At 50.1% G+C, this 24,554-nt stretch overlaps 7 protein-coding genes across 8 annotated transcripts; 5 read left to right on the forward strand and 2 right to left on the reverse strand.

Annotated features, from left to right (window-relative positions):
* Window positions 1-43: 43 nt before the first annotated feature.
* Window positions 44-5,996, forward strand: TrAFT101_009998 (uncharacterized protein). Its single transcript, XM_024908044.2, has 4 exons — window positions 44-225; window positions 285-1,209; window positions 1,264-4,401; window positions 4,467-5,996. Exons 1-4 carry the CDS (start codon window positions 155-157, stop codon window positions 5,802-5,804), a joined length of 5,472 nt encoding a protein of 1,823 aa, XP_024761069.2. The 5' UTR covers window positions 44-154; the 3' UTR covers window positions 5,805-5,996.
* Window positions 5,880-6,862, reverse strand: TIM9 (protein transporter tim9). The gene is made up of 3 exons (XM_024908043.2): window positions 6,776-6,862; window positions 6,641-6,710; window positions 5,880-6,533 (listed from the first exon to the last, which is right to left on the reverse strand). Exons 1-3 carry the CDS (start codon window positions 6,781-6,783, stop codon window positions 6,348-6,350), a joined length of 264 nt encoding a protein of 87 aa, XP_024761068.1. The 5' UTR covers window positions 6,784-6,862; the 3' UTR covers window positions 5,880-6,347.
* Window positions 6,863-10,816: 3,954 nt separating this feature from the next.
* On the forward strand, window positions 10,817-11,470 carry TrAFT101_010000 (uncharacterized protein; the record flags this gene model as incomplete). The annotated part of the gene is made up of 1 exon (XM_024903823.2): window positions 10,817-11,470. The coding sequence occupies one exon, from the start codon at window positions 10,817-10,819 to the stop codon at window positions 11,468-11,470; it is 654 nt and encodes a 217-aa protein (XP_024761066.2).
* Window positions 11,471-11,542: 72 nt separating this feature from the next.
* On the forward strand, window positions 11,543-14,749 carry TrAFT101_010001 (uncharacterized protein; the record flags this gene model as incomplete). Its single annotated transcript, XM_024903822.2, has 3 exons — window positions 11,543-11,696; window positions 12,107-12,265; window positions 12,333-14,749. The coding sequence occupies 3 exons, from the start codon at window positions 11,543-11,545 to the stop codon at window positions 14,747-14,749; spliced, it is 2,730 nt and encodes a 909-aa protein (XP_024761065.1).
* A 482-nt stretch (window positions 14,750-15,231) lies between these two features.
* GPI10 (glycosylphosphatidylinositol anchor biosynthesis) lies at window positions 15,232-18,041 on the reverse strand. 2 transcript variants are annotated; one of them, XM_024909746.2, is made up of 3 exons: window positions 17,451-18,041; window positions 17,014-17,244; window positions 15,232-16,940 (listed from the first exon to the last, which is right to left on the reverse strand). In XM_024909746.2, the coding sequence occupies exons 1-3, from the start codon at window positions 17,652-17,654 to the stop codon at window positions 15,468-15,470; spliced, it is 1,908 nt and encodes a 635-aa protein (XP_024761064.2). In that variant the 5' UTR covers window positions 17,655-18,041; the 3' UTR covers window positions 15,232-15,467. The 2 variants fall into 2 exon arrangements, with proteins under 2 accessions (XP_024761064.2, XP_065984939.1); XM_066128814.1 differs by lacking the exon at window positions 17,451-18,041 and having other exon boundaries at window positions 17,014-17,308.
* Window positions 18,042-19,011: 970 nt separating this feature from the next.
* TrAFT101_010003 (uncharacterized protein) lies at window positions 19,012-19,416 on the forward strand (the record flags this gene model as incomplete). Its single annotated transcript, XM_024905461.2, has 1 exon — window positions 19,012-19,416. The coding sequence occupies one exon, from the start codon at window positions 19,012-19,014 to the stop codon at window positions 19,414-19,416; it is 405 nt and encodes a 134-aa protein (XP_024761063.2).
* Window positions 19,417-19,730: 314 nt separating this feature from the next.
* On the forward strand, window positions 19,731-21,295 carry TrAFT101_010004 (uncharacterized protein; the record flags this gene model as incomplete). The annotated part of the gene is made up of 3 exons (XM_024899961.1): window positions 19,731-20,225; window positions 20,359-21,060; window positions 21,158-21,295. The coding sequence occupies 3 exons, from the start codon at window positions 19,731-19,733 to the stop codon at window positions 21,293-21,295; spliced, it is 1,335 nt and encodes a 444-aa protein (XP_024761062.1).
* Between the last annotated feature and the right edge of the window lie 3,259 nt (window positions 21,296-24,554).

Below are 24,554 nucleotides of genomic sequence, written 5' to 3' on the forward strand. Positions count from 1 at the left end.
GTTAACAATGCAGCTGTTGTTGATGCTGCCGCCGATGAGAATCCCGTAGTTCGTTGCTAAAAGCGCGTCAAGACGTGAATTACCAGCGCTCTCGCACGAACAGGTTCAAGGTGATGCGGCGAGCGCCTCTGCCGCCTTATTGACATTCGTGGCAATGGCGCCGGTGTCTGACAGCAATTATTTTCCCTCCGTGGGACAGTGCCTCTCTGGCGAGAAAGAGCTTGTGTGAGTACAGCGCTGCTTGTGTGCTGGGCGGGATGGATGCAACTAACTGCAGCATCAAGGTCTTGGAAGCTTGTCGCCACCGCACTTTCAGATGGTACCGGGCAGAGACAGAAGAGCTCTGCCATCACCAAGTTCTTCGATGACGACTACGTCCGTGGACTTTTGCGCGAGCCGTCGACCGCGTTTGCGCCGCCTGACGAGGCTACAAACAAGGACTTTGAGACCAAGACAGCACCAATCAACGTGACCTCAGCATCGACCGATCGACACGATATCAACGTATTCAAGGAGGATGCGAAGTGGTTAAGCAGGAATGCCAAAGTTAATTTGGTGGCTGCCTTGCGAATTGTCATCATCGAGTACCAATCCCGTTCTTCAAGGCACCTTTTGGGCCCACTATCATCCCACGATGCTGCCAATCTTCAAGAAGCTGCAGGCTTGCAAAATGGCCAGGGAGCAGCATTTTTATCAGAAATGGGTGCTTCTGCAGCGTTGGATGCCGACGAGATTTCAGCAGAATTCGAAAACTCCGAGTCGAAAAAGCGTCGCTTGTTTGATACCCTATTGACCGAACGTCGATTCTTCATAATGGCTGCGGATTATGCCACCTCCATCAAACTATATAAACGCCTTCCTATTTTCGCCCCTGGAGACGACAGCATCGCCGATCTCTTCAAGTTGAAGAAGCCGTCTGCTCAGCTACGCGATGAGATGGAAGATCTTCTGCCGGCCTATTTAGATATCGTAGCAAGCAGCATGAGCGGGATCGAGGCTGGCATGAGAGCATTTACGGATGAGGCCTTACTTCTTAACGATGAAGTGGAGCTAGATTGGCTTCGAAGTCTCCTGACCGAGATTGTTCATAGCCTGTCTGTGGTTCTTCAGGTGGTAGACTGTTATGGAACTGATTTCCCTCCATCCGGAGCCATCAACCAATGGTTTTCCCTGATGGAAATTTATGGCTTCTTCGATTCTATTCAGCCAGTATGTGCTTCACAGGACAGATTCTCTCATTTTCACTAGCTAACTGGCGCGCAGATTAACCAAATCACTGCTGAGCTCGTGATGCCCATGAAGGTCTTGGCTTCAGCCATCTCGATTAGCTTGCTTAAACCCGCAAGGGCACTCGCATATCTGTCTGATCGAGACGAAGATCCGGCACAAGCTGATGATGTATATGATTCTTATTTGCTCTCGCCGGATGTTCTCGAACAAATCCACAAAAGCATCTTGGATGCGGCTGGCCTCGACTCTGAAACTGCCTGCCCTATCATTTTCACGTGGTCTTTTATCCTTCACCGACTCAACGTATCTTACCAGACCAGATCTGATAGGAGAGACAATTTAATCCAGCAGAGTGCCCGAGAAAAGTTTGAAACTCGAAGCGTGATGCGCACGCCTACCGGACGACGAAATTCAGCTGGAAGCATATATTCCATTGAATCTTCAAAATTCGATGGATTTCTCGAGAACTCATCCACTCCTAGGGATATGCAGGTAGTTGAGCAGCTTGCAGCAGTCGCCACAGCTCAAGGCCGGGTCTTTGATGTAATGTCAAAGATGACCCAAACTTTAGGTCCGTCTGTAGACGGTAGCATGTCGCCGCTAATTAGCTCGCGCCTTCGCGTAATTTTTCTAGAGCTTTTGAAGGTCTCGTATCCCTTTGTTGGCTATCAGTCGGATTCCGTGAGCTGTCTACTTTCCCTCCTTTCTCCTGGAAGCGGTTACTGGGACTTATCTGCGTCGGAAAACTTGCCCCCATCCCAAGACTTCCTCGGATCCGTGCTGCAGGATGACCTGGCCATGGATATCTTCTTCCAACAGGCCCTTGACCGATATCCTTACGAGTTCCTCCCTTTTATTACGCTATGCCGGACTCTTTGCACTGCGTCAGAGCAGGCTCAGGATGACAGAACTGAAATTATTCTGGATCTGCTCCGCCAGACTCCAACAATTACATTTACATTACCGGATACGTTTCAAGAGTATGAACTAGTTCAGGAAGACGAGAATACAAACTCGTTTTGCCTTTTGGAGGAGCTTCCTTTGATCTCCTTGTCGTCTGCATGGAGCCGGAGGTTCATCGAAGATGACGCTTATAGAATACCTGTAGGCACATATGGGCGATTTATTACAGATACCGGTCGTGTTGTCTTGATGGAGTATTCTCATTCAACTCTATCCCTCCTAGGACGGCGGTTAGAGATCAGCCTTACACAAGAAGGCTACCGGTGCGAGCTGGGAATGCTGCAACCAGACGAGACGGCCGAAGTTATCTCATTATTAGCATCGCTGCTTCGAATGGAGCAGTTGAAGGCTACGAGGCAAGGTGACAGTGGTGCGTTGGTTCATTTCGACAACGGCATATTGTCCGAGGCTAGCGTACACATTAGCAGTGGCAAAGATATTGTCACCGTCGTGTGCGAAACGATGGATTACTATATGCAAGATGAGCTGGCTATGACTGAGGACTCTGCCGTGAGCGTTCTTACTGCCTGCGTCAAGTTTTTGCATGCTGTTCTGCAGATCCAACCTAGCCGAGTCTGGTCTTATCTCGCCAAGACAGAACTGTTGAACTCCGAATCAAGAGCTGGCAAGCTCACCAAAATCACGGGTAGTCTTGACCTGGTTTCAGAGAGATTCGAATTCCTCACATCCTCACTGTCACTATTTTCTGGTCTTATCGATACTGTCATGTCTTCCGCCGTACAGCGACGGGCGGGAAGTAAGTCTACGAGCCGGCAACAGCCAGAATCTAATCCTTGGCTTGGAACTGCCGACAAGGTACTCTCCAGCGTGAGCTTTTCAATTGCTCAAACGTCTGTTGACGTGTTTGAGAACACCTCGACATGGATGTTTGAATCAGAAACCAACAGGATATCGCTGTTGCAGATTGTCGTTCCCATTCTCAACAAAATTGTCCTCGATACATACGGTATGGGAGATTCTCCCAAGTCCGATAATCTCACGTCTTGCCTCCGACCTGCCGCTTCTCACGTCATTGACTCCTTTTTATCGCCATCGACTGGAAGCTTGCGTTTCCAGCCTCTCCTCTTCTCTTTCATCTCTACCCTTACAGGAGCAGATACGACGCTATACCCTAACCGAACACAGGCTGTTCAAACTCAAGTCACCTCAATACTCGACTTTTCTACCACTCTACTTCGGGTAGCAAACTATCTGGAACGGCCTTCGACTTTGGTTGAGACTTACCTATTCAAGACTTCCACTTTATCAGCTCGGCTGTGCGCAGTGTCTGATCACTTCCGCGGGCCAGCTTTATCGCTACTGGAGGCTCTTGTCATCAATGCTGGCCAATCTACCAGCGAACCACCGTCCCTGCTTGGATATCTTGGCCCACAAATCTCAAAATCTTTCTTACAAATTCTTGCAACAATTGGCCAACCCTTTGTTTTGCCGGAAGTAGTGAAGATAACTTGGAGATTCTTCTCCTCCATACTAAAGAACCGTCAGCAGTGGATGTCGAACTGCCTTCTCACGGGACAAACACCCAGAGAAGCCATGAAACAAGATGCTAAGAACGAGACGTCTGCAGATTCTGTATTCGCAACAGCTTTGTCTAAGCTCAAAACTTTGAAAGACTTGGAAACAAGTGAGGCGCTTGTTGTTTTGGACTTTGTCGCATCTGCACAAAACTATTGGCCTTGGACGGTTTTCACGCTACAGAAGGATACCGCATACATAGATGGGCTGCGAGCCTATGTTCGCGACTTGAAACCTTCACATCAGACCGTTAAATCAAACGCAGTGCTGGCTAGTATTCAAGCAAGAATTGCTGCCTACATTGCCGAAACATTCGCGATGCAACTCTATCATTCGCGCCATCTAGGCAACGCCGAGACGCTTGCTAAAGCTTTAGTCAACGACTTGGACTACTATCTGCGCGATGGTGTTGAGGTGGCAAGCTACAACAAGTCTCTCCACAACAACTTTGCGAAGAACTTTTCCAATAAGTACTTTGGATGCGCCTTGGACAATTTCAAGCGTACTATGGTGGAACCAAGAGAACTGGGCGAGAACTATTACTATGACCTGGATCGTGCCGATGAAATCTTAAGATTTGATCCTGGATGGCGGGGAAAGAGGAAGGGAACTGGGTTCCTGAACGAGATGAAGATTGCGAACGCCAACCTGTCTCTAGTCGATGCTCAGATCGTAAGTATCCTCTCTAGGTTTTATACGTGGATGCTATAATTTTCAACTGCTTACTTTTTGTTCAGGCTCTTTTCCACGCATGGGAGCTTCTGCTGCTTGAATTAAGCACATGCTTCCCGGAATCCGATGCTACTAAGAAGCAGATGATGCAGGTTGCACAGCAGTGCCTGAATGCTAACCAGGTGACGCCGGGTCCTGAAAATATCTTTCTCAAGATTGTTGACGCGAGAGCCAACCTGTCTCTCATCTTGGTTCAACGCTTGGTTAAATCCACTCTTGCTGTCAAGGACGTCAACCAACTGCTGGAGACTTTGATCGGCACCATCAATAGCGTTGATGAACCGTTCGAGCCTCAGTCTATTGCTTACTACCGAACGCTTCTGAAGACGTTGTTTGTTACTCTGCGGGCGTATCAGGCGGCATCCAGCAAAATAGCCACGAACACTCCCGATGATCTCGAAGGATCGATTGTAAATGTTACGCAAACTGTTCTCAACGTTTTGGACCATGTGGTTGCCAAAGGATTCAGAACATTGGTTAGCTTGATCCATGACAGGGAAGCTGATGTCTTCCCAGAGGATCTAGCTCTTCTCACGGCAATCATGCAAGCTTGTCTCAGTGTTCCCAATATTGAGCAATCCCAGACATCAATCTTGAACATAATGGCATCTCACGACGCTATGCATGCAGCGACGTCATTATACTCATGGGCTGATAAACTTGGCGATCAAGGCGATCCTGTTTATGGCGAACTCAGTATTTTGTTCCTGCTGGAGCTCTCAACTCTGCCGGCATTGGCGGAGCAGCTTGCGTGCGATGGCGTTCTCGGTGCTATTCTGTCCGCTAATCTCACCAAATTTATGCTCAGAACCAATGTCTCGCCGTACGCAGATGTACCAATTGCCCAACGGTGTTACGGAATTTGGGTGAAGGGAATGCTCCCACTCATGCTGAATTTACTCACCGCCCTTGGGGCTACTGTTGCTCCAGAAATTACCTATGTCTTGAACCAGTTTCCGCACTTGCTGCGGGCTAGCGTAGACCGATTCGAGGCACCGGGGGCCAGCCGGACAAAAGAGAAGTCTGCACAATATCTGACGCTGCTTGGTACCGCAGAGGTTCACTCTTTGGCATTGCTCACGCGTGTGCTTGCGGCTCTTCGGATGAATAACAGCAGAGATATTCCTGCAGTCGAATGGGACGCGACAGGCTTACTTGAGAATGTTGACTATTGGCTCTCCAGCAGACGGCTTTTGAAGGAGCGGCTCCTGCCTCTAGGACAGCGAGAGATGGAATGGAGAGGAAAGAAATTGTCAGGAGATTGTGACAATTTGCTTGAGGAGAAGGTGGTGGCACAGCTCGAGACGGTTCGGGATGTGCTTAGTGATGAATTTGAAGGCTGAAATGAATAAATATCGGATTTGTTTTGAGTTACTAGACGAGAGTGTTGGAGATGATAATGGACTTTAGGATTAGGCGTTGGATGTTGGACTGGGCTACTACTGCATCAGATGTAACATGCAAATCCCCCCTGTGGATACGAAGTATACAACTATAAACTCGAGCATCGAAAATTAATTCCCATTGAGCGAGATTTTTATACCATTTTGGCTGATCTTTTTTCCAACATTGAGACGTGACCAATAACACCAGCCCTCTTTTTCAACTACCTTGCTCCAACATATCCCGTAATATTGATACAAACGACTCTATCTCCTCGAGTCAAGATGGTTTCCCGGCATAGCTCTTTATATCGTACAATGCCTCGGGGTGTGACAGTTCCAGCACACGGCTTTTCCACACAGGCTTTAGACGGGGCCGGAGGAATATCCAAAACATCTTCCCTTTACCCCGCCATTGATATCAAAGTTTTCTGTCGCGGAACAAGTTCGTATGCTGCTTTGTTTTGTTTGGCAATTATTTATAATTTCTTCTTTCATAAATTTCTATTTCTGCATCTGCTGCGTAATCTGGGCGTTGTGCTCCTGGAAGCGCTCGCTCACGCGCTGCTGCGTGGCCATCCACTTGAGAACGCAGCGGTTGAGGCATCCGGTTTCCTTGGAGGAGAGTGATTTGGAGGTGAAGTCGTCGACGCAGGAGGTGAAGCAGTGCTCGACAAGACCGCCGAAAGCCTACAAGGTTGGGCGGTATTGTTAATTGAGATTCATCATTTTTTTTTTCCTTTTTCGGGAGAGCATATATCGTGATGTGTTGTGTTGGGAGAGGGAGAGTGACGCACGCCGACAAACTCTTTGACTTGACGCTTCTGCATGCGCTGCTCGAGAGTGCGCTGTTCGGCGGCTGTTAACCTGAGATTGGGGGAACAGTAAATGTTAGTTTGTAATCTTCTTGATTGTATAAGATCGTTGCGTACATATCCATTGTGGCGGTGTTAGAGGGGGGTTGAAAGACGATTAAACAGCGATCACGGGTGTTTGGCTTGGGAGGACGAGAGACTGATGACGATGAAATTTCAAAGTAGGTGCTAGAGACGTTGCACCCCACATTGAAGTGTGGAAGCTCTTTTCCGCACGGATGACGGATGTAGCTTAGAGCGATCGATAGGTCATACAGTGTCAATATATGGCATGTCCCGTTTGCACTGTATCTCAACTACACGCAGCTCCAAGTATGTATAGCTTGCAGGTGTACCATTGGCATACTTTCAGACTCTAACCATTGGCTATTCTCTCTTGCGCTACGCTACTGAGCTTCAAGTAACTCCGAATTGCTTGCTTCATCGTCATGTTCTGCAAGACGGACGCACCCCATAAGCTCGCTGGATGGCGCCATGTCTCGCCCGATGTATAGAGTTGGTGATTGGAGAGTAGGAGTATCGGCGCATCGCTTTGTGTCATCTCACTGCTACACTCCTTCAATCGAAAAGATGCAAGCCCCTCACTTCATATGTTAGAATGTTTAACTATTTCCTCATTTTTTTTTCTGATCATTTGTTTACCGTCGCTCGAGCAAGCATCACATTTGAATCAAGTTTCACGCTACCTTGCCTATGTCACCATGTCAGGACCTCCGGTGCTGTCCTCGATCAATGTTGGCCATTAATGGCCCAAACAACGGAGTGATGTCAAAATAGCAATCGAATGTGCACTACAGATCAATACGGCACTATCCAGATGGATTTCAACTCTCAAAAGCCATTGGCCTCGGCACAAACAACTTCAACTACGGTACTCGTGGGTTGCCGAGTTTCCCAGAGATAGACCGAGGCACACAGTTGTTTGAAGAACGATAAGCCATCACTTGCAGCATGTACAAAAATCCCTAGAACATACGCACGCCTGACGATATATGTTATCTCACTTCTCAAATACTCAGTGCTTTAGATTCCTACTCTAAACATGGCTCCATATAAACAGGCATGTGCCGATATTGCAAGAACTACACCTCATCTAAACAAGTCGGCAAGAATTATCTTAGCACAATAATTGCTGGAAGATGGTTTCTTGTTTTAGACAATGCTGATGACTATGACTTTATATACAGCAGGTTGCCAGTGTCTTTCCGAACAATAACCACGAGAGTCTTGAGAAGTCAACATACATTAGCTGATGTCATTCCACATCCTTGCGTAGTCAAATTTGAAGATCATCTATCAGTGGCGTGGCTCACAAGTTTATGTAACCATTGAGAGTGTTAAAAAGAAGGGTGTATGATCTTGTCCAACAGATACCTGACGTGGCTCAAGGAAATGATCCATCTCTTGGACTCCCTCTCACCCAATCTCCACCTACCGCGATTCTGCTATAATTCCCTAAAGCCTACATAATCCCGTCACTACTAATGGTAATTAGCATATCAATTGATGTCTCATCTCCCAAGAAGATCTATGATGACAGGCTTGTACTCCCCCAATGGGAAAACTGTTTCATGATTACATTAGCGACTGGGGGATTGCCCTATCTATTTAAGCCTTTTCCCTTTCATTCTTTTTACGGGAACTGCGGAAAGCTAATCTTTGGCATCAAGTTTCCAGTTTAGGCTTTGGAGGCGGCTGTTTGAATTGACTGGTTGTGAGAGCCACTGTTATGAGAATATATCCAACACCAAGCGGTGATGGCATTTCTGTGCAGATTGAAGACGAATAAATTCAGGCTTGGTAAGCTACGTCTAATCCTTCAACAAGATGCGCTTTATAAAGTTGCTGTTTTAATTTCTCTTTTAAGCCATTAATGTTAGGCTTCTTCCATCTGACTGTGTGTATCAAGTTTCTCAGAGTATACGAAAGCCATGATGTATATAGATACATGTAGTTAACACAACAATTACGTTTATGTGGAAATTATGACTGTCTTCGTATACTGAATTATTAAACCTACCATGCTTGTGCAGTTTACTTCCTTCTTCACTTAGAATTAATAATCAGGGCACAACAATTGCCCGCAATACGGTTTCTCGAGTTCCAACGGAGCACAAGACTGGGCCCGGGCAGCAAAGACAAACTCCACAGCCAAGAGTCAAAGCTACATGATTGATAGAGTTTCCTAATGGAGCAAGAAGCTGAAGCCATCGTCGTTCTCTATCTGGCTCGTATCTACAAATACCTACCCCGGGTCTTACACAGCTTAGCTATGCCCCAGCTTGCACTAGTGCAAGATTATATATGGCATGGGGTTTGGTTTGGTTCGGAATTCCGCAAAGACGTCAGAATCCGTATTGCATTGCTAGTTCCTGGATTGCTCGGCTGCATCGTCCACCGTGAGCCTCAAATACTGGAACCAGTGTGGCTATGCTCGGACGTTTGGCTTAACACAATCCCCTGGTCACGGCGCAACACAACAGCTTACTCGCTTTCCATGATATCACCGTTAACCCGGGCCAGGATTGCCTTCAGGCGAGGCTTTGAATGCATGGCGATGGGGTGAAAATGACGACTTACTCGTAACCTTGTCGTTGGCCGGATACGTACGAGAAGGCCGACAAATACGACAGCAGCCAGCCTGGTCGCCCAAGCCACAACGGCATCGTGAACGATTTGGCCAGAGCCTCGCCTTGTGGTGTCTTCGCTGTGGTCTTTCGGCGATTGTCGTTGCTGCTGGTGAGTGAGCAGGCTGTCGCGCGCCAAGCTACCGAGTAAACAAATACGAAGAGCCTGTGCCGTGACGTCTGATTGGCATTCCTGGGCGAGCTAGTGGTTGACGGTGCCAGGCAGGCCTAAAAATTGCCCGCGTATATGCATGTAAACTTAATTGAACGGAGGCGAGAGAGCTGGGTAATACGTAGTAATATTACATACAAGCAGCAGGATTGGGGCGATATATTGGCCCTACCGCTAGCACGGGCACGACCCCATATGGCTATGCTAAAAAAAGAGCAAGCCGATGGGGTCTTAATCAATATTGGCCTGCTGAGAGGATGCAGCTCCGACGCTGGTTGGAATAGGTGGTATAATACGAAGTCCCGAGCACTATCGTATATGTCATCCTCCCTGGCTCGATGCTAGCACCAGCGTGCTGCAGGCTTGTCATACTGGGCCGCTAGCAGCTCAGCTGTTGTGTAGCGCCCCCTTTTTGGGCCTGTATGAATGCTGTATGATTCATCATGCATTTTCTGGTAGATGGTAGGCCTACTGCTACAGTCTGTACATGCCGCCACACAGAGACAGAGCCGCGCGAGACATTCGAGCTCAGCTCAGCCGCCGTCCATCCACCAGGTCGCGGCCCCTCCTCGCGAGACGTCCGTCGCGGCGCCTTGCAGGGATCATGGCCTTGTTTGCGCTGCGCTGCCTTTCGAAGATCCAGGCGCCGATCATCCAGAAACCAACGCCTTGTCCCAACGTCATTCGCTGTCTGGCTTCCCTGCCGATTTCTCTGCTCCCCCTCGTTTTGCGAGGGTGCACTGCCTCCTTGCTTGTGCATGGAGGAGCTGCATTTAGCAGCACCTTGGGCCTATGCTGTGGAGGAGGGGCTGGTTTGTATGGATGGAGGTATGCATGGAAGTAGAAGTGGAAGAATGGAGCGAGTCCAGATAGTTCAGGCACTCAACCCAACTGAGACCTAGCAGGCAGTACCCTGGCTGGAAACAAAAGTACTGTGCCCAAGGTACCTGGCATGGCTTGCAGCAGAATGTACCTTGGTATCACTTGCTTGTACTGTCGCATGCCTTGGTAGTAGCAGTGCTGCTGTACAGTAGTATCATCATTGTTTCCCCTTGTCCAGTCGCTGCAACTGCCATCCTCTGGAGCCCCCTGTGTTTTACAGCCATGCTCCCGCAAGCAAGGCCTCGTCACGCATTGGCTGTGCCGCGCATATGCATCGTGTACCATGTATCAGAACAGCTTCGCTCCTGACGGTTCGTCAGCTACGTCCGTGGCACTTCTAATAATAAGCCCGCGCCACAAAAGAAGCGTGCCTGCAGCCCACGTACACGCTTGTACGCACAGGTACCGGCCCGGCACATGGGCTGCGTGAGGCCTGGTGCGCTGCCTTGTCTCGGGGCCGCTAGAGGGCCAGAGGGCCTAGCACTGCGACCTGCCATCCCGTTGGTTCATCACAGCAGTACGACGCTGCTACCGAGAGGTACTTGGCCCGCGGCGCCCTCAGAGTACCCGCCGTACCGCTGTGCCACCCGCCACCAAAAACCTCACAGCGACAAAGCTGCAACACCACAGCCGGCCTTTCAACCAAACGCCGTGCCACCTCCCTCAACCTCCCTCCGCGCCCATCCATCACCACCGCCGCCAGAGTCGCTTCCCTCATGTCTCTGGGCCTTTGTCGGGGCATCTGGCCGCTGCTTCACCCTTGGATCGCCTGCTCTGCCGCCCGCCCGCCCGCTGCCCGGCGCTGCGTCTCGCCCAGCTGAGCGACGAGACCAAGAGTCACTCCTCCTCATTGTGCGCAATCATCGACGCTCGTTGACAGATCTCCCCGACTTTGGCGCCATCTGCGAATTTCGAGCTTGCTCCGTTGCATTCGCTCACGCCCCTCGCCCTCGCCCTCGCCCTCGCCCTGCTCTCGCTTCACCACCCTCTCTTCTCTTGCCTCCCTTTCGGGGGCCGAATCCATCGCTCGTTGCGCCCTCCGTCCATCTGGGCAATTCGCCGTCTCGCTGACTCTGCCCGCCCATTGATTCTGGCTGCGCTGCGTGTCTCTCGCCATCTGCCGTCCACGCGCTGGCGCCCGCCATGACGTCCAGCAATCCGAATCCGCACCAGGGCAGCCCGCCATCGCTGCCTGCGATGCCCAACACCCCTGCGTCGCCGCCGAACAAACGCGACCTCAAGTCCTGGTGGAAGAACTTCAAGCTGCCTACCAAACATCAGGAAACGTCTCAGCAGGGTACGCTGTCAGCCTCCACAACACCCCCCTCCGTCGGCCCTCATACTTTTATCCGCAGACGGCTTGCTTCGTTCAGGAAGCTCTGGTCGCTATTCAGATCATCTGGTATCGATTTTCAATTTGCTAGGTTGCGTTTCGTTGCGTGCCACATATGCCTATTGAAGCCAGGGACTTCTTGTCGCAGTTTGTTTGGTCATTGAATAGTCATAGTTGAAAGGCGTATCAAGCGATGCAAATCCTTTCCCTCTTGAATACTCTTTCCCTTGCCTTTTTAACTAATCGTCTCCGCTGTCCCCTGGATACATTGTACATGTCCATGAACAGAAAGAGGGAGAGGGAAAAACACAAAGCTTTCCTAATGCGTCATCTCACTTGTTTTAACACACTAAACTAATCTAATGAATCTATAGAACCTCGTGGCGGCGGAGGCATATTTGGTGTTCCTCTCCGACAGAGCATAACATACGCAAACGTTGCCATCTCTCTTGTTGATGAGAATGGCAAGAGCTACATTTATGGCTATGTCCCCATTGTCGTCGCTAAATGCGGTGTCTTCCTGAAGGAAAAGGGTGCGTCTGGCCAACAACGGAGCTGCTCTATTCATGGATCCTGATCAACTGCTAACGCCCGCCCCAGCTACTGGTATTGAAGGCATCTTCCGATTAAGCGGTTCCGAGAAACGCATCAAAGAGCTCAAGACGATTTTCGATTCACCTGATCGATATGGCAAGGGACTCGTTTGGGAAGGATATACCGTTCACGATGCTGCCAACGTGCTCCGAAGATATCTCAACGATTTACCCGAACCCGTAGTACCTCTAGACCTATACGAAAAGTTCCGCGACCCCCTTCGTGGAGCTACAAAGCAAGCAGTTGGAGATACCGAGGGTCCGCAATTCGTTGAGAATTTTGACGAGAGGGCAGCCATTGTGAAATACCAGAAGCTGATTACAGAATTGCCTCCGCTTAACAAGCAGCTGCTTCTCTACATTCTAGATCTGCTGGCCGTCTTTGCCGCCAAGTCTGATGAAAACCGCATGAATTCTCAAAATTTGGCTGCCATTTTCCAACCCGGCATGCTATCCCACCCCTCACATGCAATGGCACCCGAGGAGTATCGACTAAATCAATGCGTCATCATTTTTCTCATCGAGAATCAAGACCACTTCCTCATTGGGATGCAAGGTACCGAGGCCGACGAGACAACGATGCAGCAAGTGGCCTCCGGGACTCCCAACCCCCCGCGTACGCCGAACCAAGATCGAAGTTCGGGGCTAGGGAGAACGGCTTCTAACGCCAGTGCTGGTGCCGAGAGCATCCGCAAAGATGGCTTAATTCGACGAAACAGATCCGTATCTTCCAGGCACTCCAGGGTTGATGGTGCTGTCACTCCGAACAGCCCAGCCTTGGCTGCAACGCCCACTGGTGGTGGCTTGGCTAGGAGCAACACCGTACCATCAAAGAAGTCACCGGCTCTGGTAGGAGGCAAATTCAAGAAGAATGAGAACCCTGGTCGCGCACCACACTCACCCGCCTTGGAGCCGCTGACGCCAGCTCGCCTACCTCAACAGGACATCATTGATACCCCTTACAGAGCTTCTACACCGACCCCATCGCATACGACTTTTGACTCAATGCATCTCGCTCCCGATCGTGTACTATCAGCTGGTCGAAGCCAAGAGAGACTGTTAGACGTCCCACATGACCACTCGGCGGCTTCAAAGCACCAAAAATTAGAGCACCTCTTTCAGCGATCTCCAAACCATGAGAGCGGCGGCGGTGACAAAAGGCAGCCAAACAAGCTAAAGAAGAAGCGGATACCAGGTAGCATGAGCATCAGCGCCCAGAGCTCGTGCTCCTCGCTTCCGCACTCCGCCTCGCCAGGCACGGAAGCAGGAAACCCTTTGGAAGCGACACCTGCTTTTGCACAGCCCATAACACAGCCCCAATTTCGTCCAAGTACCATTCCTCATTCAGTACCACAGCCAGCGCCTTCTGCTTCGACACCGGCGATAGACTCTCCAAAGCAGCCGGATTTGCATCACCAGCTCTCTACCCCTGCTATTCACCAGAACGACACTGACTCGCATAATCACTCGCATAATCATTCGATTTCACATTATCATGAGCACAACCTTCGACCCGAGGATGTTTCTGCGCCACGGGGCAAGAAATCCCCTCCTGCTTCAGTTAATTCATCGTTCAATGACGGGTCAGATTTAGACCCGGTGGCTCAAGAGCCCCCCTTGCCGGCAATTGTCGAGACAGCCGATAAGGAAAAAAAGAGCAGGTGGAGACTGTCGAGGACGAAGAAGGATGACTTTCCAAGCGGGCCGACTAGCCCCAAGGCGTCGCCGCCGGTATTTAACATTGGCTCAAACCATAACGCAGATGTTAGCACCACATCGATTGGAAGTGCCATTGCCAAGCCCCGGAAGAGCTTCACTGGCGAGAGCTCCGAGCAATTAGGAAGCGGCAGCGATCGCGGTTACACGTATGATAGCTCCAAGGATGAAAAAGATGACCCGAAAGGACCTATTGGATGGATAAAGCATAAATATCGAGAGGCAAAAGAAGTTGCTGATAACAAGCGGAACAAATCCCCGCCTCCTTCAGATGGCCATCAACCATTCAACCAGAGTATGTTGGCGCCACGGGGTAAGAGTTTAGATATAAAACGAGATCTAAATCGAGAAGAGGAGAAGCTCTTTCCGAATGCGGCTCAACAACTTGCGTTTAGAGATGTTCCGAAAGAAAGAGCAAATATCCCACCAGCAGCACCAGAAGTGTACAGGAAGCTTGGCCAAACCGAACCAGCTCAGAGAGATTCTGTTCAAGGCATGACCATCCACAGGGTCATTAGCGAATCGGACTCTGAGCCGCAGAACGCCGTTCCGGTAGCTAATGCTGTCAAGGAAGCTGCTGCTCCCGAGTCTGCTGCCCTGCCCAAGACGCAAGCTGCAACAGTACCTGAGCCTCAAGCACCACCACCTTTGGAGCAACCATTGCCATCCGTTGTAAAGAATAAGGAACAAGAGGAAAAGCAAGCATAGTGACTTTTTAGTTGTAAATGAGCTTTTTCCAAGCGATGAAGATGAATCTAGGATTACGAGGAGTTGATGGGATGGGCCTTTTTTTTTTCTCTATTAATTTTTCTTCTCACTACCCCCCCTTTTTCTGTCTTTTTTTTTTTTTTTTTTTTACCTTGTTTCTTTTTCTAGAATTAACGAATTTCCTTTGTCTATCATGTATTCAAAGGCCCTTTTCTTTTCTCTTTTTCTTTCTCCTTGAAGGAAAGAGAATTGGAATAGGGAGCTTTTTTTAACGTCAAAACACTGCTGTATGTATGTTGAAGCTGAAGGCGGGAGAAGAAGCATGTGTAGGAAATGGGAAATATAAGGTAAAAAATTATTTATTTATGAAAGACATATATGTCGGTGCTACGGCTGTTGACGTAATTTGAAAAAAAAAAAAAAAAAAGGGTGATAGACTATATGCAAAGCCTTACTTTCACACACACTCTCCTATGGATATTTTCCCCTCTATGTCTCTTAGGATCATGAGTTTGGCTGTGGATGAGAAGACGTTGTCAAGATTTGATATAAATTAGGTTATTCGGATTAATTGTAAATGTGTGCTTTGCATATCTAATGAATGAACTGTATGCTATTTCCTTTTTTTTGAGATATAAACATTGCCGCTCTTTTTTTTCCAATAGGAGAACAAGGAAGCCAATATCAACGAAACAATTGCAAAAAGAGATAGGACAAATTAGGCCATTGTGACGGATCCCTCGTACGCCCCCGTATCCCAAACAATCATATACCCCGCTCTCCTCCAATCTTCATTAAAAAATCCATTGAAGCCCGCCCATACGCGGGTTAACTGTGTTATACCTAGTTGTTTGCCCTCAGGAGTATTCAAAAACTCGCCTAGCCAAGGCTCTATGCCTTCAAATCCGACAATGTACCGGGGGACAGGCACGACGGGGTTTTCATGGGCAAAGAGTTCCTCGCGTAAGAATGGGATAGGATTGTCGTAGAAGCGATCTGCTTCGTCGCGGTACAATTCGCGTTCCGGAGTGTTTGGCTGGGTATGGAGTGGGGGCTCGCAGGTGAGCGCATAGGCGGATAGCCCTGGATAGACGAGATGTGAGCGCCAAGGGGTGGAGTGGCACGGCATCAGGAAAAGAGCGAAGAGATCTTCTTTCTTAGTATCGTCAGCAGATGTCGTGGCATTGGCGTAGCGGGTTAGATGAGCGTGATGAACAGCAGAGGGATGAATACGTTCATATTCTTGTCGGAGGAATGAGAGGACGCCAAGGGGTGCTGGTTGGTGCAGGAAAGAGAGATAGCCGGCAAGGATAATGTTGATCCCCAAGGCGGTAAAGAGAAGAGGCTTGTTGCGGAGGCGAGCACGGCGAGCAGCTGGTGACTTTGTTCCGGAGGGCTGAGATGCAGATATTTGAGCTGCGGAGGAAATAGAGGGAGGAGGACTTGTTCGTGTGACTGAAGTGAAGAAGGACGCGGCCCGTGGGGCGGCAAGGACGCTAAGGATTGGAAGGAGAGGATAAATGAAGCGAACTTCTTTGTGAGAGATGAGTGAAAGAGCAATAATGGTGCTTGAAACGGCGTTGGAGAGCGTCCGAAGTACGTTGGCCTGATCAGCTGTCTTAGATACAGGTTTGAATAGTGCTGGCACGACAAAAGGGATGCTTGTGGTGCAAAGCAGAGGTATGCCTTGAAGGATGTAGTAGTGCCAAGGGTTGCGACCGTAAAAGACAGCAAGTGATTTGGAGATGTTGAAAGTGAGCCAGTTGTAAGGCGGGAAGGCCCAGAATCCAAAATAGAATCGGTCAGCGAGAATGGACAAGCCCACCACCAGAGACCCGCATAGAATTGCTTCTCTGAATAGAACCAAGAGGGTAGAGAAGGTCAAGGGCGAGTTCCCTTGAAGGGTTACTCTCGTCAGAGCCACAAAGACGATGGTTAGCCAAATAAGAACATTGGTGGGCCGTAAAACGACGGCCAAGGCAGCAAGACATAGCGAAGCTCGGAGGCGCCAGAGTTTGCCGCGCAGGACGTTGAAAGGCTTGGAATTCTCCTTGATGGAATAGGGGGCAACACCAACGAGCTGCCAAGGCCAGTAGCAGAGGGCCATGACTGTAAGGGTTGTCTCGAGAGAGTTGGAAAACGTCCTTGTAGAGCAATACCATTGCCAGGGATTCAGAAGTTGCATGAAGAGCTGAAGAAGTTCATTCATCGTGTAAGTGGCGTACTCAGACTGAAGAAACGGTTGAGCTTGAGGTGAGACTTACAGCAAAGAAGGAAGCGTTACTATCAGAGCCATACACATTCGAAGCAAGATGCCAGGTGTACCAGTCCCCTAGAGCAGCGATGATGGCTTGCAAGATCCTAGGAGAAACAATGACTGCGGCAGAGCGGATGGCATTTCCTGGAGGAAAGATGGCGGATAGACGATCTGCAGCCATGTATGCACCCGAGAAGAGAAGAGGATGGAGAGACGACCTCAGCTGGTTGTGCCATTCCTGTGAACACGTTAGTGACGGCGTAATGAGATGAAGTGGTGTTAGAAATGCAGGAGTTGTGGATGTTTCTCCCCTCTCTCTTTCGAGAAGACTATATCAGTTGACCAATTGATATATACAAACATATATACATTTATACTCAGACAGGATATACATGTGCGTGTGCGTGTGTGTGTATACATATAAATGTGCGTATAAAGACTTACCCATGTGAGCCACGCGCCGCTTCCGGGCCCAAAGGCCAGGCGCCAAGCCGGCTCCAGCGCCTGGAAAAACTCATCGGGCTGGAAAAAGGTGGCCAGATACAGGGCATTGAGCAGCCGCAAAATGATGATGTCTCGCAGTGGGACGGGCGAGAGACGCGGCTTGCTCTTGAACGAGGCCGAAGGAGCGCGTTGGTGGCCGGCCATGGTTGTGCGGATGGTTTGTTAGTGGGCGGGCATTGGCGAACGTTGAAAGAGCGTGTCCGGTTGAGTTGGCGCGCTGCAGCCGTTGTAGGGGAGCCCCTTTAGCGTCCAGCGGCTGCTAATCAGGCTCCCGCCACGCTATGCTGGGTTGGACTGGATTGGCTGGGCCAGTTGCTTGCTCCGCTGCATTGCAGGCTTGATAGACAGCCAGTAACGTGGCCAAATTCATGCATTGCGCAGCCGGACGTGGCAGCACGACAGCTCTCGTGATTTCTTCTTTCGCTTGTTGTTTTGAGTATATTTTCAAAATAAATACTTGTCGAAGCATCTTGTCGAAGTGTCCAATATGATCCCCCTAGTGCCTACCGATGTTCAGACGATGAGCACTGACCTTGAGCTTGTTTTGACCCCCCTGCAAGTACAGCTGCGCCTGCCGTACAACTTGGCACTTGGCAATTGGCATTTCGCACAAGCAGCCAATAGAAGCCGCTAGATAGCAGCCATTGAGTGAATGATGATGCGAGGAAGGAGCTGTACAAGTGATGATTCCCACAAGAGGCACACCTAAGAAGGCGGTAGACGTGGAAGGTGCCCAGTACTGTAGCTCTTTACATGGTTATTACACCGCCGAACACCAATTAAAATGTGCTGTCTTGAATTCAATGTGATCTAATCTCATCTGATCAGTACGTAGTAAGTACATCTACGCCTATCTGCAGATGAAACCACCCCCGTCTCTTGCTGTACAGATACAGCAATGCTCATCCCACCTTGACTCTTTACCACTCGCTTGCAGTAGTAGTATGTGTACATCCGCTCTTCTGCGACAGCATTGGTATCAGCATTGGCATCAGCATCCGCGTCAGCATCAGTCGACAAAAGCATCCTCCCATGCAGCCATATCTCACATTACATCATTCCCTCGTCCGTCCGCTCGTCATAGGCTGCAGATACCATTCCCAGATCTCACAAGACCACAAACAGCCAAGCCTGCGTACGTAATATGGCTGGTCTCATTGGCTCATCTCCAAATCGGCGACAGGGCTCCCCACCCTTTTTTTCCTTCCCTGGTGGCCGGACCGGATGCTGCAGCAGCCCAAAATCATGAGAGAGCCGCCGAATGTGGGGATCGATGCTAAAAAATGGCGAACAAGGCAGCACGAATTATCATCGCCGCTTAAGCAGTAGGTAGATGCGTGGAATCTAGCGTATAGACTAGATACTCGAGGAAACAATGGCATGATTGCCTATTGCTTTGCCCAGCGTGGAATTCGTCCGCCTAGATCCCGGATTGCAATCGTCACGCTCCCACGCGCAGTCTAGCCCTTTTCGAGACCCTCTGTTAGGGGTCCAGACCAAAATGCCGAGGCCAGCCGGCCGCTTCTCTGGGGCTCCTACGGCATCGGCGGTCTCTGGACTATCGGACCTGCGGCGAATCGTGCCCTCGCTGATGGAAATCGCCGGCACCTCCACGGCGGTGGCTCTCCAGGCGTGCAGGGAGCTACAGGGAGCAAGCCCAACGTCTGGAGCCTCTGCTCCACCGGCGTGCTGCTACACGCTCACACTTGCACTTAGGGGTATAGCGGCGGCGTATCTTCGTCTCCAATGCCTGGATCCAGCTCGAGTAGGTGACACATTGATTCCACGCGGCGTCGACGGTTCTATCGATTGCCCGCTTTCCCACGGGCCTATAACTGTCGTCGTCTCCCCCAGTGGTCAGGTGGTTTGGAAATTGACTCTCTCTCATCAGCATCCGCATTTATGAATTTGTACGTGAAAACCAAAAAAAAAAAAAAAAGAAAAAAAAAAAAGCAAACAAGCCAGAGCACTTGTCCTAACAGCTTCTATTTCTTATCATAGTATCTGCCTCGCTGCCCAGCCATCTGCTCAGATCACTATTTAGCTGGTACGTCAATCGGCACGTCAATCGGCGCTTATCCTTGCTATCAGTGCCCCTCCCCCTCCGTGTTCCGGCTTATCGCAAACAACTTTCCACTCCTCGCAAATCCGACTTCCAGCTAACACAGCAACAAAGTTAGATCTTTTTTTTCCAACACCAACCACCAATTCTATCCAGCCATGGCTCCCCACGCTAGCGATGCCGCTGCCAGCAACGGCGCTGCTGCATCCCGCTTCCACGCTTCTTCCACCGATGCAGCCATCGCCGCCGAGAACGAGTTTGCGGCTCACAACTACCACCCTCTCCCCGTTGTCTTCTCCAAGGCCCAGGGCGTCAATGTCTGGGACCCGGAAGGCCGCCAGTACCTGGACTTCCTGTCTGCGTACAGCGCCGTCAACCAGGGCCACTGCCACCCCGAGCTTGTCAAGGCTCTCGTCGACCAGGCCTCCCGCCTGACTCTGAGCTCAAGAGCCTTCTACAATGATGTTTTCCCCAAGTGGGCCGAAAAGGTCCGCAGCGTCTTCGGCTACGACATGGTGCTGCCCATGAACACCGGTGCCGAGGCCACTGAGACCGCCATCAAGATTGCCCGTAAGTGGGCTTACAAGGTGAAGGGCGTTGAAGAGGGCAAGGCGTTGGTCTTCTGCGCTGCCGAGAACTTCCACGGCCGAACTGTGAGTAATCTTCTATCAGCTTTCCTGTACAATCCGAAGTTTGACTATGGGTCAAAAGAAGAAGAAAGGATCAAAGCTCTCTTTGAGCCTCCAACAAATTAAACAACACAAAGTATACTAACTCTTGCCGCAGATGGCCGCCATCACTCTGTCCACCGACCCCGAGTCCAAGGACAACTATGGCCCTTATGTCCCCAACATTGGTGCCACCTCTCCTTCCACTGGCAAGCCCATCCGCTACAACAACGTGGCTGATCTAGAGGAGGTTTTGGAGGCCCATGGCAAGGATACCGCCGCCTTCATTGTTGAGCCCATCCAGGGCGAGGCTGGCGTTGTTGTTCCCGACGACGACTACCTCACCAAGGTCCACGCCATTTGCAAGAAGCACAACGTCCTCCTCATCTGTGACGAGATCCAGACTGGTATTGGCCGAACTGGCCGTATGCTCTGCTCCGAGTGGGCAGGCATTAAGCCTGATATGGTCACTCTTGGAAAGGCCATCTCCGGAGGCATGTACCCCGTCAGCGCTGTTCTGAGCAGCAAGGAGGTCATGCTCGTCGTTGAGCCCGGTACCCATGGTTCTACCTACGGTGGTAACCCCTTGGGCTGTGCAGTGTCAATCCGAGCTCTGGAGATCCTTGAGGAGGAGGACATGACTGCCAAGGCCGAGCGTCTGGGCCACATCTTCCGCGATGGCGTGGCCGCACTCAAGTCGCCCATTATCAAGACCGTCCGCGGCAAGGGTCTGTTGAATGCTGTTGTCATTGACGAGGCGGCTGCTTCGGGCCGCACTGCATGGGACCTCTGCCTTCTGCTGAAGAGCAAGGGCCTCTTGGTAAGTTAACCTTTTGCATCTCATGGCTGCCTTGTCTCTTTTTCTCTTCTCTACCCCTCTTTACCCGCTACATTTCCTGTGCTAATCACCCTTTTAGGCCAAGCCAACCCATGGAGATATTATCCGTTTTGCGCCTCCCCTCGTCATCACCGAAGAGGAGCTTCGCAAGGGTCTCAACATCATTGCTGAGGCTCTGAAGGAGCTGCCCACCGTCGCTAAATCCGAGGGTCACTAAATGATAAGTGACGACTTTTCCTCTTGCAGTCTAAAGGGGAAAAGTTCAGAGCGTACCGTCCTACGGGAAGTAGACGCCGCTGCCTCGTGAGCGCGAGCTCCGGGAATTATGAGGGCGACCCACGCGAAAAGAGAGACGAGGAATTTCCTTTTTGATTTACACGTCAAACATATAAGATACCCAAGGGATAGCCAGGACCGGTCATGAAGCAGCATAGGAACGGGAGCATATTATGGATTACTGTTTTGGGCTTGTTTTGTTATTCTTTTTTTTCTTGTTGCTGTTGTTTTTCATTCTGCGCCGGAAGCCATATTCCCTGTTTTCTAACCAGGTCGGGCGGATCGTCGTCCGCGGCGCAGATAGCATCTGAAGTGGAGTGTGTATGCCTTGCTTAGAAGGCACAAAACGATCAATTAACATTCAATTGGGGGTGGTATACGATTTGCCGCTTGTCCTACCTGTGAATTTCGTTTATACGTTTAGTGAGAGAATGACAGTATCTCTTGCTATTTGATAAAGACACCCTTTAACCCCCTTAGGCATTTTGTTTGCATTGAAGTGATGCTGTGAATCCTCAAGGGCGTCTAGGGTGTCTTGTATCAGTGGCTGAAGCGGCTCAAGCGGCATTTTTCTTTTTGGCTTTCTTTCTTTCTTGTTTTTCCTCCCCCTTTTTCTTTCTTCTCCGCCCTCATATTACTCTTTGTGTCTTGTATGCCCAATGAAGAGTTTTGGTGGAATAGGCATTCATGCATTAACGAGGAAACTACCAATCTGTCCTTGTCTGCCTTACTTGTTCTTACCCTTAGGCAACAGGAGAGTCATCGAGATGAAAAGAATGGGGGAATTCGTAGGGTTCTGTTCATAAATTCTTAGTATTTCACATGCCTGCAGATCCCCCACACCCCCAAATCTACAATGATGAGTTAGTCCTATTTCACAATTATTGTATGTCGTAGTTGCCTGGAGGGCGTCCGTGTAAGTTAATAGAAATCCAGGAAGATGGGGAGAAGAAGAAGAAGAAGAAGAAAAGTGCTCATAGCTAATACGATAAGCCGAGGCTTGATCGATACTACAAAGGTAGTACTCATCTACGCATGCCAAAGTGAACAGTGTGCCTAGAAAAGGCAATTAAGGATGCACGCTTGCATTAGAATGGGGAGATAATGCAGCGGGGGGTGAGAAGAGAGAAGAGAAAGGACGTGCTTGCTAAACTATTGAAAAGCGGGGGGGGAGGAAAAGGGAAGGGGGTGGGTATGCATGTTAATGAGGGTGTGTGGTGATGTGTGATGGCACTATATGAGTGCGTGGTGATGCGTATACTAGACTAATAGGTATGTATATCTAGGACTTTGATGGCGGGGTGGTATCGGTGTCAGGCACTACATACTAGGAGAGAAGCACTTCCGTGTTAGTCAATTTCACTTCCTATCGAGTTTGAAAAAGGTGGAGAGAGGGCACGGAAAGACGCGTGTGCAGTCTGTGTATCTTGGAGAGCAGAAAACGATAGATTGTGTAGGAGGGGCGGATGCCTGGATTATGGAGTGTAAGTGAAGTTTGGGCGAGAGGGGGGATATGCTGCCTGCGATGACTTCGCTTAAGCATGATAGGGTGGAAAATGAAACGATCCTATTGGATTAAGACGGCCGTCTTTTCACGTTGCTGCCTCGTTGCCTGTATTTAATTAACCGCGGAAGACGGAGCGAGAGAAAAAAATAAATGCATCAGATTTATCTTATCTAGGAAAATCGGCCGCACCGTGTCTCTCTCTGTAGAAGGTCGTTCAGTACATGCATGTCCTCGCATAGCCTACGTGTAATTATCAAGAAGTATCATTAACGGATTAAGCAGGCACAATTAACATCATTCCAATCCAGCAATACCCCGTCTACGGCTCTCATCCTTACAGAGGATAAGATGAGATGTGTAAGTAGCATGCAAGGGAAGGGGCTTGGTAAATTGCCTGGTGGTACCGCAGAGCGCAGATCTCTCGGCCTCGCACTGATGTCATGATGTGCGGCAGCTTAGTATTTCTGGGGTTTCGCCTCATCGTGAACAACAGATGTGAGGGTGGCATGGATACCTGGAACGTGGTTCGTCTTCATAGGACGCTGGCCTGCGTTGTGTCGCGCTCTGTCCTGCACGGGTTCGTATTGTCGGCTCTTTTGCAAGCCACTTAAGCCGCAATCGATCGAGAAGCAGTAGAGCATGCAGGGAAGTAAATCTAGAAGCCAGCTCGGCCCATTTCAGCCCGGCCTTTGATAGCAGTGAGCCACCTCTAAAGCTTAAATCGCAGCTCACGATTGCCTCGATGCTAGCGTCTGGGTTACAGAAACAGGGAACAAGCCCATGTTTCTAAACCTGCCACTCGGCTTTATACACAGCGCCTCTTCATGTCGATCTCTCCCCCTCTCCAAAAGCCAACGGGCGCATCGGCCCAAGTCGAGTCAGCCGCATGGGACACAGCAGATGGTAGCGGCCGACGACCGATGCCGCGATGCCGCCTCAAGCCGCTCCAAGGACGGTGAGCACTTTGGAATTGAACTGGCGTCGAGATCTCTGCGTGAATTAAAGGAAGGGAGAAGGGAGAAGGGAGAAGGCGTGTGATACACGGGCCTTCCATCGCCCTGCCGTTGCACGTGCTGGCTGGGCTGGTGGTCAATAGCTTGATGGCCGGCGATACTTAGTAGCATCATGGGCCATCCAAGTGCTAAGCCAGATGTAATAGCGGGGAGGTGCCAGGCCACGCAGACGCAGTGTCAGGTGATGAATGGGCATTTGATATACAATAGGAAACAGGCAACAGAAGATCTTTTTCCATGCCCTGAAAAGAGAATCCGATCAGGCAATTCTGGGCGTTTTGACAGCGCTTGAGGCCATGAGACCAGGTACCCAAGACCCTGGTCGCCGCGGTGATGTCAAAGGCCGTCAGCGATGGCCAAGTTGAGCCAAGGAAGAGTATGGGGTGGCTCGATTGGTGCATATGATGTTGGGCATGCGATGAGATCCGTTGGGGCTCCAGTCCGTCTAGAACTCCAAGGATACTAAAAATAAACAGGTCCAGGTGCAACTGAGTCCCTCGCGTACGAGAGAGAAACGTTCCGCGTTTGTGATACCCACACTGTTGGCAGCCTGGGTGAAGTCAAGGACCGAAGTATCGCGCGTCGCTGAGCGCTAAATAGATATCATGGCTCAGCAGATTGGAAGCGAGGGAGATGAAATCTCTAGGGCCTCGAAACTGCTTCACTGGCCAAGTAGTATA

This window comes from Trichoderma asperellum, chromosome 6 (assembly GCF_020647865.1).
Source record: "Trichoderma asperellum chromosome 6, complete sequence".
In the NCBI taxonomy this organism is placed as follows: domain Eukaryota; kingdom Fungi; phylum Ascomycota; class Sordariomycetes; order Hypocreales; family Hypocreaceae; genus Trichoderma; species Trichoderma asperellum.

Coding starts and splice junctions, on each gene's coding strand:
- TrAFT101_009998 (XM_024908044.2), top strand. CDS start 155: ATGGCGCCGGTGTCTGACAGCAATTATTTTCCCTCCGTGGGACAGTGC. Junction 226..284: donor TCTGGCGAGAAAGAGCTTGT/GTGAGTACAGCG, acceptor TGCAGCATCAAG/GTCTTGGAAGCTTGTCGCCA. Junction 1,210..1,263: donor TCTTCGATTCTATTCAGCCA/GTATGTGCTTCA, acceptor ACTGGCGCGCAG/ATTAACCAAATCACTGCTGA.
- TIM9 (XM_024908043.2), bottom strand. Junction 6,534..6,640: donor AAGTCAAAGAGTTTGTCGGC/GTGCGTCACTCT, acceptor CCAACCTTGTAG/GCTTTCGGCGGTCTTGTCGA.
- GPI10 (XM_024909746.2), bottom strand. CDS start 17,654: ATGGCCGGCCACCAACGCGCTCCTTCGGCCTCGTTCAAGAGCAAGCCG. Junction 17,245..17,450: donor GCGGCGCGTGGCTCACATGG/GTAAGTCTTTAT, acceptor ACGTGTTCACAG/GAATGGCACAACCAGCTGAG. Junction 16,941..17,013: donor GTAACGCTTCCTTCTTTGCT/GTAAGTCTCACC, acceptor GAACTTCTTCAG/CTCTTCATGCAACTTCTGAA.